Here is a 19342-nt window from a genome sequence, read left to right as displayed (position 1 = left end):
GGTAAGACCAGAAGGCAACGAAATGACAGCTCAGGGACATTTAAATATCCCGCCCTGCGCTGCCATTGGTGCCCAGCGGGCGGCCGCGGCTTCTACTGCGCATGCACGAACTCGAACGCCGCGGCCGGCCCGGACCTAGTGCCCGTGTCCCTGCACAGGGCGGTGCAGTGCGCCTGGACCATCGCGGCAGGGATCGAGGGGATCCCTGACAGCTTGTTTGGCAGCGTGGAGGTGTAGGTGTGGAAGGCAGATATGTAGCGGGTGAAGGCTTGTTGGGATTTGGTTTTGCGCCATAGTCGCTCCAGGGCACGACTGTATATGTATTATCCAAAATACATATATTTCCAGTACACATTCGTGTCTGCGCCTGTGTTTGCTGTTCCCTTTGAGCTCCAGTAAAATGGCGCTGACCGTATGCACATGCACCACATGCACATATAAATCCGCCTGGCGCGTCATTGGTTCCATCCCTCTGATGAAGTGCGTGCGCACGTAACGCGTAAGGAGGAGCCCAGACGTCATGACGCTATGTCGCCGGAGCCACGTGGAGGCCTGGTGGCCATCTTTGAAATTCCTAGGGTTAGTTCTCACTACACCTGGATGATTTTATGATTACTAATCGCAATTTTTATGTTTGCTTACAATAAAATTCTATTTTCAACCTTACTACACTATGGACATCCTTCCCTGACTCCTTAGGAGTGTTTATTTTCAGAAGCCCTGTACCACGAACCAGGCACCACACCAAGAGGTGGAAGATTCCCTGTAAACAGGCAGTTCCTTCCATCCCTTCTGAGGAGACCTCTGGTTACCCGGATCTGATTCATCTCTACTAAGGGCCAGTCTTGCTGCCATAAAAGAGGGAGGATTACCCATGCTGTCCAGACCTCTGATGAGGAATTTTCATACAACGCTCATATCCATTTAATTTCTGGTGAATGCGCATTTCTACCATTTTCCACGGAGCACCACCACTGATGATTATATACTACCTGGCACATCTTTATAGACTTTTTATATGAATCCTCATCAATTTCATTTTATATGGGAACTTATTAATTACTTTTAGCGCTGCACTGTTCTATATTACTTCAGAGATAGAACCTATGCAAACTGGCCTTCTTCAACTGGCCTTATCCAAAGGCTACGCAGACAGCAAGGCAGCCTCTGTCTTTACTTTGGGGCCACTTCCTGCATAACTGCCCAGTACGCCCAAATAAGTCCAGCCAGGCCCATCCTTCGTACCTACAACTATCCGGGACCTTAACCACCCATACCATTCTCTCTATGATTTTGCAGGTGGCTGGAAGGGACGTCAAGTTGCAGGCAGTCATTGACTCAGGAGCTTGTAGCTGTTTCTTAGACATCCAATTGACCAAGGACTTACACATCCCTCTTCTGCCTAAGAAACAGAGACTTGACGTCTTACTTGCGGATGGCACTACTCCGGGTTCCGGACCTGTTACACAGGAAATCATTCCTATTCTTGCAACCACCGACTCCGGCCATTTGGAGTTTATTCGTTTTGACAGATCCCCCATGTTTCCAGCCATCCTAGGAATACCCTGGTTGCAAGACCACAACCCACAGATCAATTGGCCTAAGAAGGAAATCCTCTTTTCTTCAGAATATTGTCTACAACACTGTGGTGCCCCTGCTCTTACCAATTCTTCTGTACGTCTCTCAGTCCAACCGCCACCAGAGGCCAGTCAATTAGTTCCCTCTCCCTACCACGACTTCCTTGATGTGTTTGATAAGAAGAAGGCCAACACATTGCCTTCTCATCGGTCTTACAATTGCCCAATTGAGTTACTCCCAGGGGCAGAAATACCATTTGGGCGAATTTTCCCATTGTCCGAACTTGAACTGGAAGCCCTCTGGCACTATCTAGATGAGAATCTCGCTAAAGGATTCATCCACCCCTCTTCCTCTCCTGCCAGGGCTGGTATTTTCTTTGTAGAAAAAAAGGATCGGTCTCTTAGACCTTGCATTGACTACAGGGAACTTACTAAAATTACAATTAAAAACCAGTATCCTCTTCCTCTGGTGCCCGAGTTGTTTCAGAGATTTTGAAAAGCCCGAGTGTTCACTAAATTGGACTTGCGGGGGGCCTAAAATTTAGTCCGTATAAGAGAGGGCGATGAGTGGAAGACCGCCTTTAGAAGACGCTTCGGACATTTTGAGTACCTAGTGATGCCGTTTGGGCTATGTAATGCCCCTGCTACATTTCAACATTTTGTAAACGACATCTTTTGAGAGTACCTTGACCTTTTTGTGATTGTTTACCTGGAAGATATCCTATTTTCTCTACCTCACTGGAACTCCATCGTGATCACGTTAGGAAAGTGCTAAACACTCTAAGGATGCATGGCTTGTATGCCAAGGTGGAGAAGTGTGAGTTTGAGAAGCAGTCCATCCAGTTCCTGGGGCTCATAATTTCCACCAAGGGAATCTCCATGGACCCTCAGAAAGTATCTGCTATCCTGCATTGGCCTGCACCTTCAGACAGGAAAGGGGTCCAAAGATTTGTGGGTTTCACCAACTTGTATCGGAAATTTATTAGGGGTTTTCCACAATCATTGCCCCTATTACTCAACTCACCTGCCAGCATACATGATTTTGCTGGAGCCAGGAAGCTCAAAAAGCATTTGAGCAATTAAAAGATTAATTCACCTCCGCTCCTGTGTTACAGCATCCAGAGCCAACACTCCCCTTCATCCTGGAGGTGCACGCATCTGAAGTTGCTACAGGAGCCGTACTCTCCCAGCACCAGGGCCCAAAGGCTCTGCTTCACCCTATTTGTTCTAGAAAACTGAGCCAAGCCAAAAGGAACTACGATGTGGGTGATAGGGAACTTTTAGCGATTAAGATAGCCTTCAAAGAATGGAGATATCTCTTGGAAGGAGCCGAAGGAGCCAGCCACCCAATTATGATTTTCACAGATCATAAAAATCTGGAGTATCTAAGGTCTGCCAAGCGCCTAAGACCTTGACAGGCTAGATGGGCTTTATATTTCTCCAGGTTTAACCTCCACATAACCTACCGCCCAGGATCCAAGAACGGGAAGGCAGATGCCCTTTCCCACATGTTCACGGACCCAGAGAAGCCTTCTCTCCCCAACACCATTTTATCGGCCCAAACTTTTTTGCTGATCCAACCCAGCCTAAAGTCTTCGATCAAGCATGCCTCTGCACTATGTCCTGAACCCGAACAAGATTTGTTTGAAGGCAGGATGGTCTTCTTTGGTACAAGGATAAAATCTTTGTACCCCAAGAAGTGAGGTCTCAAGTTTTCAGGGCTTTCCATGACCATCAACTGGCTGGACACTTTGGAGGCCATAAGACAATGGAATTATTCCAGCGATCCTTCTGGTGGCCCAACTTGAATCATGACTGTAGCGCTTATGTGAAGTCGTGCACAGTGTATCTGCGGAACAAAGGAGACAAAGCCAAGGTCTGGGGGTTGCTGAGGCCCCTGCCCATTCCTGACCATCCCTGAGAGATGGTCGCAATGGACTTCATTGTGGATTTGCCACCCTCGGAGGGGTTTACTACCATTCTGGTAGTAGTGGATCGGCTATCCAAGATGGCGCACTTTTTACCAATGGTGGGTACTTCAGAGACTGCACTAACCTTCATCAAAGAGATTGTCAGGTTACATGGTCTGCCCAGTAATATTGTCTCAGACCGAGGGGTGCAGTTTACATCCAGGTTCTGGAGAGCCCTCTGCAGGGCCTTGAAGGTGGAATTCTGCTTATCGTCCGCCTACCATCCCCAGAGTAACGGGCCAACGGAGCGAACGAACTAGACTTTGGAGGAAATATTTACGGTGCTTCTCTGCTTTTTTTCAGGATGATTGGGCATCCCTACTCCCATTGGCAGAATTTGCCTACAACAATTCAGTCCATTCTGCTACAAACCAGTCGCCATTTTTGGCCAATTATGGATTCCACCCTTCCTCCATACCTGACACCATTCCTGAAGCTTCGGTACCCGCAGTACAGGACAGACTCTCCATGCTACCAACTGCCAATCTAAAACTCCAGTGCCCATCACGTAAGTTGGGTCCAAGGTACATTGGCCCTTTCTGGATCAAGAGGGAAATCAATCCAGTGGAGTTTTAGCTATTCCATCTGGAATCATACAAGATCCACCCAGTTTTCCACGTCTCCCTACTCAAGCCAGCTGTTCCTGATCCTTTTCCAGGGAGAGTAGAACAACCTCCTCCACCGATAACAGTTGGGGAGGAGACGGAATACAAGGTTGAAGCAATTCTGGACTGCAGAAGGTGGGGAAGACAAATCCAGTACCTGGTCAGATGGAAGGGGTACCCACCTAAAGAAAGTTCCTGGGAACCAAAAGGCAATGTACATGCCCCCAGGCTTCTCCAAGAATTTTGTTCAAAGTATCCTGAAAAGATGGCCCAGGTGGGCATCCGGAGGCTGCCCTTTAGGGGGGGGGGGGCACTGTCAGGGTCCTGTCAACGGCAGAAGTTCTGGAAGATCTGGCATTTCTGCCAGTGCTCTGCATGGCTGCAGAAGTACACATCAGCCTCAGTTTGGTGCCAGACGGCTTTTATAAGGAAGCTCATCACTTCCTCAAGATGCTGGATGATCTCTAGCTCCCCATGCCCTGTTCCTGTTTCCTGTGATTCTGACCTGTGATTTCCTGTTACCGACTCGGCTTGCTCCTGGACCTGTCTACTCTGCTTTACTCCTGATCTGACCTCGGCTTGGCTTACGGATACTCTCTCTCTCGTTCCTGTGTATGACCTCGGCTATCCCATCTGACTACGTCTGCTCTAATTCCCACCTGGTACCTGACCTTGGCTTGAACCGACTACCCAGTAAACATGTAAATCCCGAAAGGGTTTACATACCACACACAGGCGCCACCTGTCTGCAGACCTATCTCCGTGCACCAGCTGTGCTTCTGAGTGGACCACCAACCAGCACTCCTACAGGTGACCTGTGCAACTTTAGGCCAGACTGCAGCTGTCCCACTCTCAGGGGAGTCCGGAACTTAGCCGCAAGGGAAACCCTCTCTCCATTGGCCTCCATCACCAGGTACGTGATACTGACTTTGGATGCAAGTGTGGAAAATGCATGATGCCTGGATGTGCAGAGGTTAGGGGGGACCTAGAAACACAGCAGCCCTCAAGAAGGTAGTGCTACATTTGGGGGCTCGTTCAGGATATCTCTATAGCAACCTGCACAGTCCTTGCCCCTAGTAACCAGCAACCATCGAGCCAGAGAACTGATATGTGCTGTCAAGTGATCACAGGAATCGAGTACGAAAGTGGAATTGTGCTGTACTGCTGTGACTTTGCTATGCAAATGTTGTTCTGCATGCTGTCACCCGTGGCAACCATTCTGGGCCTGTACAAATGTCTTTCCGCTGCTCAACAGGTGGCTGGAGTTAAAGTCTGTGCTAATCGTCTACCTGCCTATGTCAGTGAGACATGTATCCTATGTATTCAGTCACCCGAAGCAACCATGGCGGGCTGCTGCTTTCATATCTTGCAGCTCAACAGGTGGCCAAAACTAAGGACTGTGCTAATTTTCAATATGCTCATTCTAAAAGGAGAATGTACTGTTGTTCTGCCTGTTGTCACCCATAGCAACCAAAGCGGGCCATCGCCCTTATGTGGATTACAAATACCCCTCAGCTGTCCAACAGCAACAGGGGTCCATAACTGCTCTTTGATTCTACAGACTGTTGCCCATAGTAATTACAGCTGGCCAGCTTATCTCTGTGGATAACAAATACTCAGTCTCCCAACAGCGACTGAGGTTCATCAAGTCCTGCTAAAGTCAGTGTGAACTGTGTGAACTTGCTTGTCGTTGTCTATAGCAACCAAAACGACCGAATGCTTTGTGGATTAAAAATGTCCAGTTGCCCAATTGTGGCTGAGGCCAAATATCATGTTGAGACAAGTTCTGCAAATATGAGTGGACTGTTCCTATGTTTCTGCCAGGAAACAGTGCTCCTTAAGCCTGCAACCCAGTCAGTACTAGTCTAAGCTGGGGTTAACACAAGCACGGAAAGTCCTGCAAAATAGTGCCACTGGTGGCAACAAGTCTGAGTGACGGGCATGACAATGCCCTAAATTCTGGCCAGTACACCCAGCGTGGAAGGAGGTTGAGAGAGAGGAGCAACTTAACAGGTTACCTGCAGCTTTGCAACCAAATGGCAAGTTTTGCCGAAGTACCGGGATCAGTACTAGACTATGGGATGGTGGATACCGGTGTGCAATTTGAACACCAAGGGGATTCACTCTTTGCACAATCAATGGAATGGAGAAATTGTGTTTGCTGTGTCTTGGCTTCCGGATACCCACTACAACAACCGGAGCCTGGCTAAGGTCTGGGCACTATGACTAGCCTCTGGTGAGGTAAGTGCCCAGCAACCTGCTACCAGATATTTACATGGTGAACTTGAAGTCGGGACTGTGTGTAGAGAGGAAAGAGAAATCCCAGTTGGCTGGAGGAAATTAAGAGGTGTATGGTGTGCAGTCCTACAGTTGATCAGGTGTTCGCCACTACTCTTGTGGAAGAGGCTGGATGATAGCCACAGCCTGGAGCCTGGGGAAGGAAGAGCCATGACTGAAAGTGAAAGTTGCTAGTCCAGCTCTTCTCACAGAAGAGGCCAGCTGCTGAAGTTCGTCCTGTCAGCCCCACCTGGAAGGAGCCAAGTCATGATGACCGCATGTCCTCAGGTGAGCCAGTGGGGAGTGACGGTGTCCAGTGAGGAGCAGGGGTGGACTGACCATTTGGAAACTCGGGCACTGCCCAAGGGCCCGAGGTCAGTAGGGGGCCCCATGAGATGCCCCTGGTACCATTTTCATAGGCTTTTTTGAGTATGGGCAAGGACACAATAGCATAATCCGCTATTGCCCGGGGGCCCCATGAGTTGTCAGTCTGCCCCTGGTGGGGAGTGACACCTTGACAGCCTTGATAGAGTTTAGCTATGGACTTTATCACAGACCTACCCAAATCTGCTGGAATGAGTACAATTTGGATCATAGTGGACCGTTTTCCTAAAATGACTCGCTTCGTGCTGCTACCTACAGCCAAAGCACTGTCTACCCACTTTTTGTCTCATATTGTAAAACATCACAGGATACCTACAAACATCATGTCTGATCAGGGTTTCTAGTTCATCTCTCAAATCTGGAGAGCTTTATGTAAAACGTTGGGCATAACAATCTCTAGCACACAACACCCACAAACTGACAGCCAAACCGAATGTATGCATGACTCTCGAGACCTACCTTTGGCACTCTGTTAATTCATTAGTCTGATTGGTCTGAATATTTGCCCTTAACTGAGCCTGCCATTAATTCCAATTGACATAGTATCCTTCATAAAAAAACTTTCTATGCAGCTCTGGGCTATCACCCACGTATTTTTCCTGCGCCACAGCCTTCTTCTGGAGTACCTGCAGCAAACCTATGAGTAAAAGACATCTTGCTACACTGGAGAAAGGTCTGCCTACTTTTACAAAAGGCAGCAGGCAAATATAAACTTTACTCTGATAAACAAAGGTGCCATATACCTCCATATGCAGTGGGAGACAGAGTGTGGCTATCTGCTAAGTATGTGAGACTGAAGCAGCCTTCTTTCAAGTTGGGCCCACAATTCAACAGCTGCTATAGAATCAATTCTTGGATCAGTCTCTTACCAACTGAAATTGCCACCTTCACTCTGGATACACCCAGATTTTCATGTCTCTCCCCTCTTAAACCAGTATTCAGGACATCAACAACCACCTCCTTCTGTTCTCATGGAAGGGCAGCATTAGTATGAGGTTTCTAAGGTTTTGAATTCAAGGAAGCAGGTCTGTGGTATACAATATCTTGTGTACTAGAAGGGATACCCCCGTGTCTGATCGATCTTGGGTTCCTGCCAGAAATCTGCATGCTCCAGCCCTCATTTGGGACTTTCATGCCACCTTTCCCACAGAACCTTGCTAGGGCTCCACTGGCGGCTGTCATGGGTCTGGGTTTGAACCTGGGTACTTCCAAATCTGTACTGTGGTTCTGGTCCTGTTCGCTCTGCCACTAGGGCATCTGACTCTTTGCAGCTTACACTCTGCTTATTATTATTCTACAGGATTTATATAGCGGCAACAGTTTGCGCAGCTCTTTACAATATAAGGGAGGCAGTACAATTGCAATACGATTAAGTACAGAAGGAATAGGAGGGCCCTGCTCGTGGAGCTTACAATCTAAAGGAAGAGGGAGGTGATGCAAGAGGTGATAGCTGTAGGCAATGTTCTGATGGAGGTGGCTCAAATACAGTTCTTAGGTGGAGGTGGGATAGGCTTCCCTGAATAAGTGAGTTTTCAAAGTTTGCTTAAAGGCCGACAGGGTGGGGGCTGACCGGACATACTTCAGTAGGGAGTAACAGAGGGTGGGAGAGGCTCTGGAGAAGTCCTGGAGGCGAGCGTGGGAGGAGGTGATGAGGGAGCTAGAGAGCAGCAAGATGTCTTGGGAGGAGCGGAGCAGGTGATTTGGACGATATCTGCAGATGAGGTTGGTGATGTAGCTAAGGGCAGTATTGTGGATGGGTTTGTATGCTGTGGTTATTTTGAATTTTAAACGTTGGGTTAGTGGAAGCCAATGAAGGGATTGGCAAAGAGGGGCAGCAGTCACTGATTGGTTGGTAAAGTGTATGAGTCTAGTAGCAGCATTCATAATAGACTGATGGGGGGATAACTTGTGTAACGGTAGACCCACAGGAGGAGGGAGTTGCAGTAATCAAGGTGGGATAAAACCAAGACATGGATAAATTGTTTTGTGGTGTCATTGGTCAGAAAGAGGCAGATTTTTGGAAATGTTCCTAGAGATTGAGGTGGCAGGATTTAGCCAGTGATTGGATGTGGGGTCCAAAGGAGGGGTCAGAGTCTAGGATTACACCTAGCACCCTGGCATGAGGGGAAGGACCAATGGTTGTGCTGTTGATCAGTACATCTGCTCCTGGAACTCCCTAGCTCCACCTACCTTCCAACTGCAATCAATCCACAATTAACCCAGCTTAAATTGCAGGACTTCCTGTGCACTGGGCCATTTTATTGGATTTGTTTCCTTGGGTGTGTGCTATACTGAACTCTGGACTTGACCTCTGCCTGATTCCTGTATTACACTCTTTGCCTGACAATTCTACATTACCCTGCCAGTTTGTGTATGACCTTGCCTGCCTCTGACCACACTTCTAGATTCTGTCTTTGTACCTTGCTGGTAAGATTTGCTGCGGACCCGGCATGCCTGATTATGCTAACGCCTCAACCCCCAGCCAAAGCTCCACTCTGGACTAAACCTTTTACACTTTACAGATCCTTTCAAAAAATTCAAGAAGAGACCATCATAGCAATTTTGTATCCAGAAGGTGCAGTGGCCCAAACCCCCAAACCATATGCAGTGAGCAGGCTGCATGAGAGGCATTTTCCTGATGCTATTCCTGGTACCCCAACCCAAAAGTCACCCCTTAAAAGATGTGTCTGTAGTAGACATGGAATTAAATGTGGCACTAGTTTTTTTTTGTCCCTCCTGTCCTGGCCAACCTGGTCTCTGCCTCAAGTACTGCTTCCATTGCTACCACACACTAGCGAAGTATTAGTAAAGGGTACACTTTCACACAGGGTCTCGAAAGACATTAAGTAGTCAGTGTGGGGTTAGCTCAGGTTGGGGATCTCCTTCCCTGGGAAAAAAGATAGACCGCACAGCAGGCTTTCTTCCAAATCTGACTGGTTGTCAGTTTTATTTAAAAGGTTTGCAAAAATATCAAAATAAACCCTGGCCATCCAGGCACTAACTAAACAGGAGACTTTTCCTCTAGGTATAGTGCACGCGCATGCGCACACGCACACGCCTCTCTCTCAGAATACCTCTCTGAGTCCCAGGCCATGAGCGACTCCTTGCTCCAGCCCTGCCCTTTTTATATCACCTGTTGGTGGTCATCAGTGGAGCCCAAACTCTGGTCCGGACCCACCTCCTCAACTGTGGCCCCGAAAACCCGGAGTGGACTCCACCGAAACTTCCAGGTATGAGCGTATGCGAGGTGACACATAGGCCTTGATTCACTAAGATGTGAGTCTACTAGCAGAGTCTGACCATTCAGCCAGACTCAGTTCAATCAATCAGTCGTCTGAGCAGCGTCTACTTTGCTATTAGTAAATGTGGTATCCCGTCTAGCACATTTTTAGGTGCAATACCGGATATGTTCGCTAGATGGCGCACAAGCGCGGGCTTTATTAATATTGGCGTTTTTCTGATAGCAAAAGAGAATCTTTAGAATGTAATAAATAGTACACCTGTATTAGAATTTTCTATTTTTTTTTCTTTTTTTTTTTTTGCTGTTTCTCCAAAATGATCAGGAGACTAATGCATTTACTAATGAATGTCATACAAACATTTTCACACTTATATCTCCAATAATTTATATACTTCTAAATTCCCAACATAATTATATATATTCATTCTCTTTAATCACGTAACTATTCTATGTTAAAGACAAGTGCAGCGCTATAAATGCATGTGATCAATAATGAACGCATGTAAAAACCAAAAAGTGCAAAGAATTGCAACAATAATGTAAACTGGTAAATGGTGCTAAAATAAGTTCATAGAATCATTCCTGAATAATAGAATGTCCTTCATGTCAGAGTACCAACTCAGAGAGTGCCTATGAATGGCATGTGTGGTCTCTCCGTGACGGACAGTAGTGCATGAACTCGTGAAAGGTAAACCACCCTTGGGACTGGTCTACACTCACCAGAACAAAAGTATTAATGTGCATGGGTTATACACATCACACATCTGGGGGTGCAGCGGTATGCTGGCAGCTATGGGTTAGTCATCCAGCTCCATCCATCCATCCATCAGGGTGGGTGCCCAAATGGTCCTGGGGAGGAATTAGCTCAGCCACAGGAGCCAGAAAGGTGCTCAACAGTGTAGTACACTGTCACAAGGGTGGATGACCTTTCACGAGTTCATGCACTACTGTTCGTGGTTATATTTATCTTGTGTAATACCATTTTAGTAGTCTATATCATTTGACCAGCGCTCGCTTTATCATTTTTAAACAATGTAACTATTCTACATTATAGCTCAAACTGTGTCTCCCACAGTGGTTTAGTGGTTAGAGCTCAGAACTTACAGCACTTGGGTCATGGGTTCTAATCCCAGTCATGGCTACATCCCAAAATATGGAGATCAATTTTCTGGGTTGTGTCAGTGCCAGGAATATTGATCAATCAATTATGACTTTGCCTAATAACTAGAAAGTGGATGAATGTTACCTATGTACTGTTTTTCTGCCAATTAGGAAATGTGCAAGTTTCATGCCGTGTATATTTCATTGTAACTTTTTTCTCTTTTAAATCTGTCTCCTTATACAACTTGACCCCCTCCCCCACCCCATCATCACCTGTCCCATATGCAAATCTATGGATCACCGCCCCACTCTTTAACTATCTATTTACTGATCAAGTGAATGTGTCTCATTTTCTATCAGCTACAGCTCAGATCTCACATTATTATACAATTGCTGATTGTATTTCACCACTAGTCTGATTGAATTCACAATTCCTGGTCAGTCCCTTTCCCTGACCTCTAATAATCTTTAGGGCCAGTTCACACTACATGTGTTTCAGTTGCTTTTTCGGCATCACAAACGCACAGAAAGGTTATGTGGTTGTCAATGTCATAGTTCACATCAGCGCTTGCATTTTCAGTGCATTGCAGGTGCTGTAAACAAAGTTGACCACGCTGCATTGTTTCTGCACAGAACTGTACCGGAACACATTGAAACGTCCTTGAGTGTACTAAAACGCACATGTCCCTAACTACATTGAATACAAAGAAAATAGAAAAAAATAAGCGGAAGGGATACAAAAATGCAATGTAAACATGTCCAAAACGCACCCAAAATGTACTGGAACACACTAAACATGCATGCCAAAAGGGCATGAAAAAAACCCATCAGGAACACATCTAGACTGTTTCTATAGTGTGAACCGGCCCTTAGGACTTGTTCACACCAATGGTGGTGCAGAAACGCATGCAAGAACACACATTTTCCAGCACAGCAAAGAAATGCAAGGCCCTATGTAGATGTGCGCAGGTACCATGATGAAAATGTTATTGCACCTACACACGTCTATTAAAAACAGCCCCATTCACAGCCACAAAAACGCATGGCACCACACTACTGTGCGGTTAGGTGCGACACACTTAGAAAATAACATGCCTGCAGTATTTTGGCATGTTTCCACATGTTAAGCAGCCCATTGAATTCAATGGGCTTTGGGAAAAAATAAATATAACAAACACAAAATGCCACATTCACACAGGTCCTCTGGCCTGTACAGCATGAATGAGTGGGTTGTTTATGTGGCTAGAGCCACCTGTTACACTATGGGGACACATAATCTGACAAGTGTGAAGGCGTGGGGAAGTGGCCCTGAATGCTCACTGTCTGTGTTCAGGGCTGTACACCTGCAACAATATGCTTGTCAAATTATGACCTGCAGCATTCCCATAGTGTAACATAGGTTGCATGCTAATGGCGACAGCCACAAAAACCAAACACTGATTCACACTCTACAGGCCACAGCACCCATGTGAATGAGCCCTCAATTACACAACGTTTGATTTATTAACTCAGTACAGGTTTATCATTTGGATTGAACAGGAATTTGTTTGTGATTGTGTCCATGAAGAAAATGTTGTGTATTTTTACCATATATATAATTTGGATATTTTCTCTGGTGGTGGGGGCCTGTCAGGTATGCTGTATGGGGCCCCGTGATATCTATCACTGGCCCTGGGTGTATGCTTGTGTCTGTGCCACCTGTATAGTTAGGAAGAACAATAAGTTCTTCTATGGAGTATCTTGAACCTCTGCTATGTACCTCAATGCATCTAGGGATCGGCCACGTTTTCTTATGAAAAATAACAAAATTTGTTGTAATGTTTCCCCTGAAGCAAGCATGAACTAACCCCTTCATATTATAAAGCAGACCGAATTGGCATTTTCCACAATTATGCATAGACCAGATCTGTGTGCCCAGATAGGACCTCCCAGTGGCTATTCTATGGACAAGGTACACTTTTCTGTATGCCTGATCTTTATTGAGCTGCAATAGTCAATATGCTGCAATGGGCAGAAATATTTGGAAACAAACCACATGAGCTCAAGTATCCAAACATTAATGTTCCTTCATAGTAAGCCTCCATGATGTACTGTATGGGCCTGGCCCACTCCAAATGAATGCATTGTTCTGGTAGGTCCTCCTATTACAGACTTTAGCTACATGTGGAGGACATTGCACTGACTTTTCCTCAGATTGCATATTATCTGGCCATCTGAAGTCTCGGGAATACAATCAAGAGGATATGACACTTTTTTAAGGTAACAAAAAATAGTCTTTAATTGACTCAAGATAAAAATAAGCCAACATGGCTAAAACATATCTTGAAAATATGGGGACTCTGATATCCGGCGACAGTCCATTCACGAACGAGAACCAATTCTGCACCCCTAAAACCAACATAGAGGAAAGGGATGGTCAAATTGCTGTGCTGCTTCCAAACCACCTCAGGCATGCCAGGGTCTTTATGCAGGTCCTCGATGCCAATTCTTGCCCGCGGCCACAAAATATCCACTGGCCACAAGTGAAGGTAAGTGGAGGACGTGAAGGTGGATTTCTACCAGCTTCAACCGCAAGCAGTACCACTCCTGAAAAATGAGAGCAAGTAATCATTGACACGTCATCATGACAGTCAATTCTCAGTGCAGGCTATCTAGAGTGTCTTTCCTTTTTAACCATTTCAAGAGTTCAAGTAAACATTCTTGGAGCATCTACTGTGTTTGGCAAGGCCAAAGGTCCCCCCCTCCCCCAGGCACACTAATGCTTACTTGAAGTGGAGCCCCATCCTGATTTCATGATGTGCTTGAAAAGCTTGCCTCTCTGGTATACGTGGCTCATGAAGGAGTGTTCTTGGGATCACACCAAAACAAGGTGCTTGTTCGGGGAGCAATGGACAGGAGAGAGGGGCCAAGGAATGCTGGCATGGGAGCAGCTAAATGAATGATCTTGGCTGCTCTGTGGCAAGCGGCTGTTCAGAGCAGGTAAAGCAGTCCTTAGAGGGGTTGAAAATTGGCTGATCTTCAAAATAAAAAAAACAAAAATAAAAATCGGTTGTTCGATGGGCCGAAGTTACCACCAACGTTCTAAAAATTTTCTGATTTTCAACCCGTCTATGGCCGGCATTATCTTACATGTTTATTATTGTAGTTTGGAACAATTTTTAAGATCACTTTTCCAAACCCAACTGTGACGTCAGACAGCGAATTGCAACAGGCTTCCCAGGTTCGCCATCTGCCTTCTCCTACAGCAGTTAATCAGCTGAAAGAAAAATAAATACATTTAGATACATAGCAGAGGTTTTTTCCTTCAGAAATCTACAGGTGGCACAGACAATAGGCCCAACTGGCCAGCTGTTCTACTTCCTCTTCACTATCTTGCCCAAAGCCACAGCATTTCTTCATGTAATGTTTGATTGGCCAGGAGAACTTGTCATGTTGACTACACTCTGGCTAAAATGGCAACCCACCCTCTACCCAGTATCCTGCTACAGGGCGTCATGGGTGCTCGTACCTTGGCCGTGTTGCCATTTTTCCTCGGCTGTCAATCCCTGGGTAATTGCTACTGATGACTCGGCTGTGCCCGCTGATTCCCGAGCATCTCTGATGGGGAGGATAACTGCATGTAAACAAGACAATTCTCCTCCCTGTCAGCTTGTGCACACTGCTTTGGATGGATATGCCCAGCACAGCCATCCTAAGCAGTGTCCTTACAGTGAAGCACACAGACACAGCGCACAGGTAACCCTTATCTCGCCCCACATGTTAACCCCTTCCTGCCTAGTGCCATTAGTACAGTGCCAGTGCTTTTTGATCAGCAGTGATCACTGTTTTGATGTCACTGGGGATGTCAGAGACAGCAAGTTAATTCCCCCCAGTGGCAAGAATGTCTGCCACAGTCCCGCTATAAATTGCTGCTCCCCACCATTACTAATACATATAACACAATTAAAACAGGATATAGTCTGCCATTTGTAGACACTCGAACATTCACAGCAGCAACAAAATTTACATGTATTGTGATTTTAGCCAGCAAAGACATGGAGCAGAATACATTTTGCACTACAGAAATGGACATGTTTAATCTCAAAAAGGGAGAAAGATTGCTTGAGTCACAAAAGTGAATGGCTGGGGTGATCTAGCGCAAGTAATTACAAAACACACAGGTCACAAAATTACTCCAAATGAAAGCTAAAATTCTGGGATACAAAGGATTTACATTTCATTTGGGGCCAGCGTTGCATGACCACACAATTGTCAGATCAAGTAACGCATTGCTTTAATGCTATAAATGGCCTGGTCAGGAAGGGGTGAAATCCTCAGGAGGGCATGTAGGTAACATCTGTGTCCGTGGGAGGGAGAGTCTGCAAACATGCCATTTACGGCTGTTGCAAGGCAACAAGCAAATCAGTTGATACAGCAGGGTGTTTGTGAGATGACTTACCATTAGTGACCTCTTGTAGCAAAGGATGTTCTTGCATAGGTCACCCCTGTGATTTAGGGAGGGAAAAAAGCCGGAGCACAGACACGAGTGGTGTGACTGTGCAAAATGGCTGATTTTCTGCACCCAAAAGTGTGACCCACGTGGCCTGTGATGCTGCCCTGGGACATGAAGATTCCTGCCAATACAGTGGGCCCCCCTGGAGGAGCAAATCACTTACTTCTTGTAGGGTTCACGGTAGCAAAGGACTTCCTGGGGTTTGAAAGTGATGCCCCCTTCTAATTTAAAAATTTTAACTTCTTGGCCAGTGAACAATATGGGCTGGTTCACGAGCATTGAATGGGTGTTGGCTTTCGAGTAGTATAAATCTCATTGGCAGATTTGGCCCCTCTTACCATTTTTGAGCCAGTGATAGAAAAGACACTTCAAGCTGAGCTCCACCCAAAAGGGGAATTTCAACTTTAAGGCATGTCTCCCGCTCCTGGTTAAGGATTGCCACCTTTGTGTATAGAGTCTTTGAATGGGACAGGTACCTGCTCCCGCTTGTGCTGCAATTGTAAATTGCCCTACTACCCTTTCCGTTGTTTTCTTGGAGGTGTCTGGTCCCTGAAGACTACGGTCCATTCCCAAAGTGCAGCGCTACGCAAGCATGTGTAATGGGCACCTGCTTAGGAAGCCAAAAGCTGTCACAGACAGGGGCACACATTGAAGATGGTGGTGCCAGGGCGAGAAGATAGCTGATAAAACCAGTCATGGTGAGTACCCTGCTGGATGGAGGGAGCGTTGAGTGTCTGTAATTGACAAGTCAGCAGCTACCGTTTTTGTAGCTGACTGTTATTTTTTGTGGAGGTGGAGTGTAAATCCGCTTTAAATGTACTGTACAGCATTTCTGACAAACGCGGCTTAAGATATGGTGTGGCCCTAGGGTCAATGTGTGTTTAGAATACTTCCAAAATGCACATACAAAAACACTACATCCAAATGCATGTTCCATTTCTATAGCATGTTAAACAGAAGAAAAATGCACTTACATAATGTTAACATGCGCAACTAAAAGTAGACAAAATACACATACCGTATTTGCCGGCGTATAAGACGACTTTTCAACCCGTGAAAATCTTTTGAAAAGTCGGGGGTTGTCTTATATGCCGGTATACGGCGAGCCGGTGTCAGGGCGGCACTTTTTCGAGGGGCGGCGCCACCCCCCCTCCTCCAATGGACACCAAGTACAGGGGTGGGCAGAGGGGCTGCTGTACCTTACCTGGCTCTAGTCCCGGTCCCACGACAATCCGGTCCAGGAAGCGCGGCTGCTCCTTCTTTCAGTTCGGCCGCTCGATGGTCCCGCCGCCCGCTCGGCTCCGCCTCCTCTCCGGTGATTGGGCGCCAGCACTGGAAAGGCACACAGGCGACCAATCACCGGCGAGGAGGTGGAGCCGAACGGCCCCGCAAAAATCAAGCCGAACTGAAAGGAGCAGCAGCCGCTCCACTCCCCCACTGACACTAACGATGGGGCACTATTCCTCCTCCACACTGACACCAACGATGAGGCACTATTCCTCCCCCACTGACACCAACAATGGGGCACTATTCCTCCTCCCCACTGACACCAATGATGGGGCACTATTCCTCCCCCACTGACACCAATGATTGGGCACTTTTCTCCCCACTGATACCAATGATGGGGCACTATTCCTCCCCCACTGACACCAATGATGGGGCACTATTCCTCCCCCACTGACACCAACCATGGGGCACTATTCCTCCTCCCCAATGATGGGGCGCAATTCCTGCCACTGACACCAATGATGGGGTGCTATTCCTCCCACTGACACTAATGATGGAGCACTATTCCTCCCACTGACACTAATGATGGGACACTATTCCTCCCACTGACACCAATGATGGGGCACGATTCTTCCCACTGACACCAATGATGGGGCACTATTCCTCCCACTGACTAATGATGGGGCACTATTCCTCCCACTGACACTAATGATGGGACACTATTCCTCACACACTGACACTAATGATGGGGCACCATCATTGGTGTCAGTGGGAGGAATAGCGCCCCATCATTGGTATCAGTGGGAGGAATAGTGCCCCATCATTGGTATCAGTGGGAGGAATAGTGCCCCATCATTGGTGTCAGTGAATGAAATAGTGCCCCATCATTAGTGTCAGTGGGAGGAGTAGTGCCTCATCATTGGTATCAGTGGGAGGAATCAAACCCCATCATTGGTGTCAGTGGGAGGAATAGCACCCCATCATTGGAATACCATACTGAAATAGCATACCATATTGAAATCAAATCTGATGTTTTTTCATTTTTATTTGGTGTGCGTTGGAAGAGGGGTAGTCTTATACGGCGAGTATAGGTCAAACCCTATATTTTAACAGGAAAAGTAGGGGGTCGTCTTATACGCCGGCAAATACGGTACTTTTATTCTGGCTTCACATACATGCATTGTGGTATAACACCGCACTCCTGGGCAAATAACATGCAATTTGTGTGCGTTGCAATTAGAGACAAACATTTTGCACACCTCAAATTGCACCGCATCCGGGCCAAAAATGTGCAGGACCCTTTTTCAGGGTATGCACATGGGTGTGAATAGGCATGCGATCCAATTTGGCAAAACGCAACACGCTTTGTGTACCAATTTTGGTGTGTTGTTAACTTCACCTAGAAAGCTGCAGCAGGTGGCATGAAGGGGTTGCGGTTGTGATGCGGTGCAGCGCTTGCACAGAAAACACTGCAAATTTCACATCGCATCTGTGTGAAACCAGAATGTGCCAATATGTGGCTTGACAAAGCACAGTGGTCAGTGCAGATTATTTTCAATCCATGTTTTTTTACACTTTTCATTCACTGGTTTAACTCAGATGATCGTTAATCTCCGGAGATCACATGCAGCCCCTCAACCATCTACACATATCTCTGGAAATCTATACAGATCTCCTTGAATAAAAGTCTCCTCTCTTCTTCGGAAAACAATTGTCCTCCACCTCATAAACAGGGGGACAGAGAAGACTTCTCCTTGATAACTAAAATCAGATTAATTATCTGTGCTTAATAAACATACACCAATACTGCAAATGCATTGTACTGTCGAAGGCATTGCACACTAACGCATTGCACACTAAAAATGTCAAATGCGTTAGTGTGTACAGTGCATGAGTGTAAAATGCTTTAGTGCACACTGCAGTGTACAACATATTGCACACTGTAATACACTGCACAATGTAATACCATATACACCAACACATGGTAGACTGTAATGCACTATACACTGTCATGCAGGATAGAGCTACGCATTGCACACTGTGATACGCTGTCCACTGTCATGCAGAATCCAGCAACGCATTGCACACTGTAATACCATGTACACCAACACATTGTAGACTGTAATGCACTGTACACTGTCATGCAGAATCCAGCAACGCATTGCACACTGTGATACCGTGTACACCCACACAATGTAGACTGTAATGCACTGTACACTGTCATGCAGGATAGAGCTACGCATTGCACACTGTGATACCGTGTACACCAACACATTGTAGACTGTAATGCACTGTACACTGTCATGCAGGATAGAGCTACGCATTGCACACTGATACCGTGTACACCAATGCATTGTAGACTGTAATGCACTGTACACGGTCATGCAGGATGGAGCAATGCATTGCACACTGTGATACGCTGTCCACTGTCATGCAGAATCCAGCAACGCGTTGCACACTGTAATACA

At 46.5% G+C, this 19342-nt stretch overlaps 1 protein-coding gene across 1 annotated transcript in view; it reads left to right on the top strand.

Annotated features, from left to right (window-relative positions):
• The first annotated feature begins 528 nt into the window (after positions 1-528).
• LOC149432896 (uncharacterized) overlaps positions 529-19342 on the top strand; it is a 93347-nt gene continuing 74533 nt past the window's right edge. The window contains exons 1-3 of the mRNA XM_089664827.1: positions 529-579; positions 2693-2967; positions 3022-3245. Coding sequence (XP_089520953.1) covers positions 529-579; positions 2693-2967; positions 3022-3245 — 550 coding nt within the window. The remainder of the gene's footprint in view (positions 580-2692; positions 2968-3021; positions 3246-19342) is intronic.

The sequence above is a fragment of the Staurois parvus genome, unplaced genomic scaffold (assembly GCF_062004578.1).
Source record: "Staurois parvus isolate SC_StPar_1 unplaced genomic scaffold, SC_StPar_1.0 ptg002060l, whole genome shotgun sequence".
NCBI lineage: Eukaryota > Metazoa > Chordata > Amphibia > Anura > Ranidae > Staurois > Staurois parvus.
The sequence above is the reverse complement of the archived record's forward strand: the minus strand, read 5'-3'. Positions and strand labels throughout refer to the sequence as shown.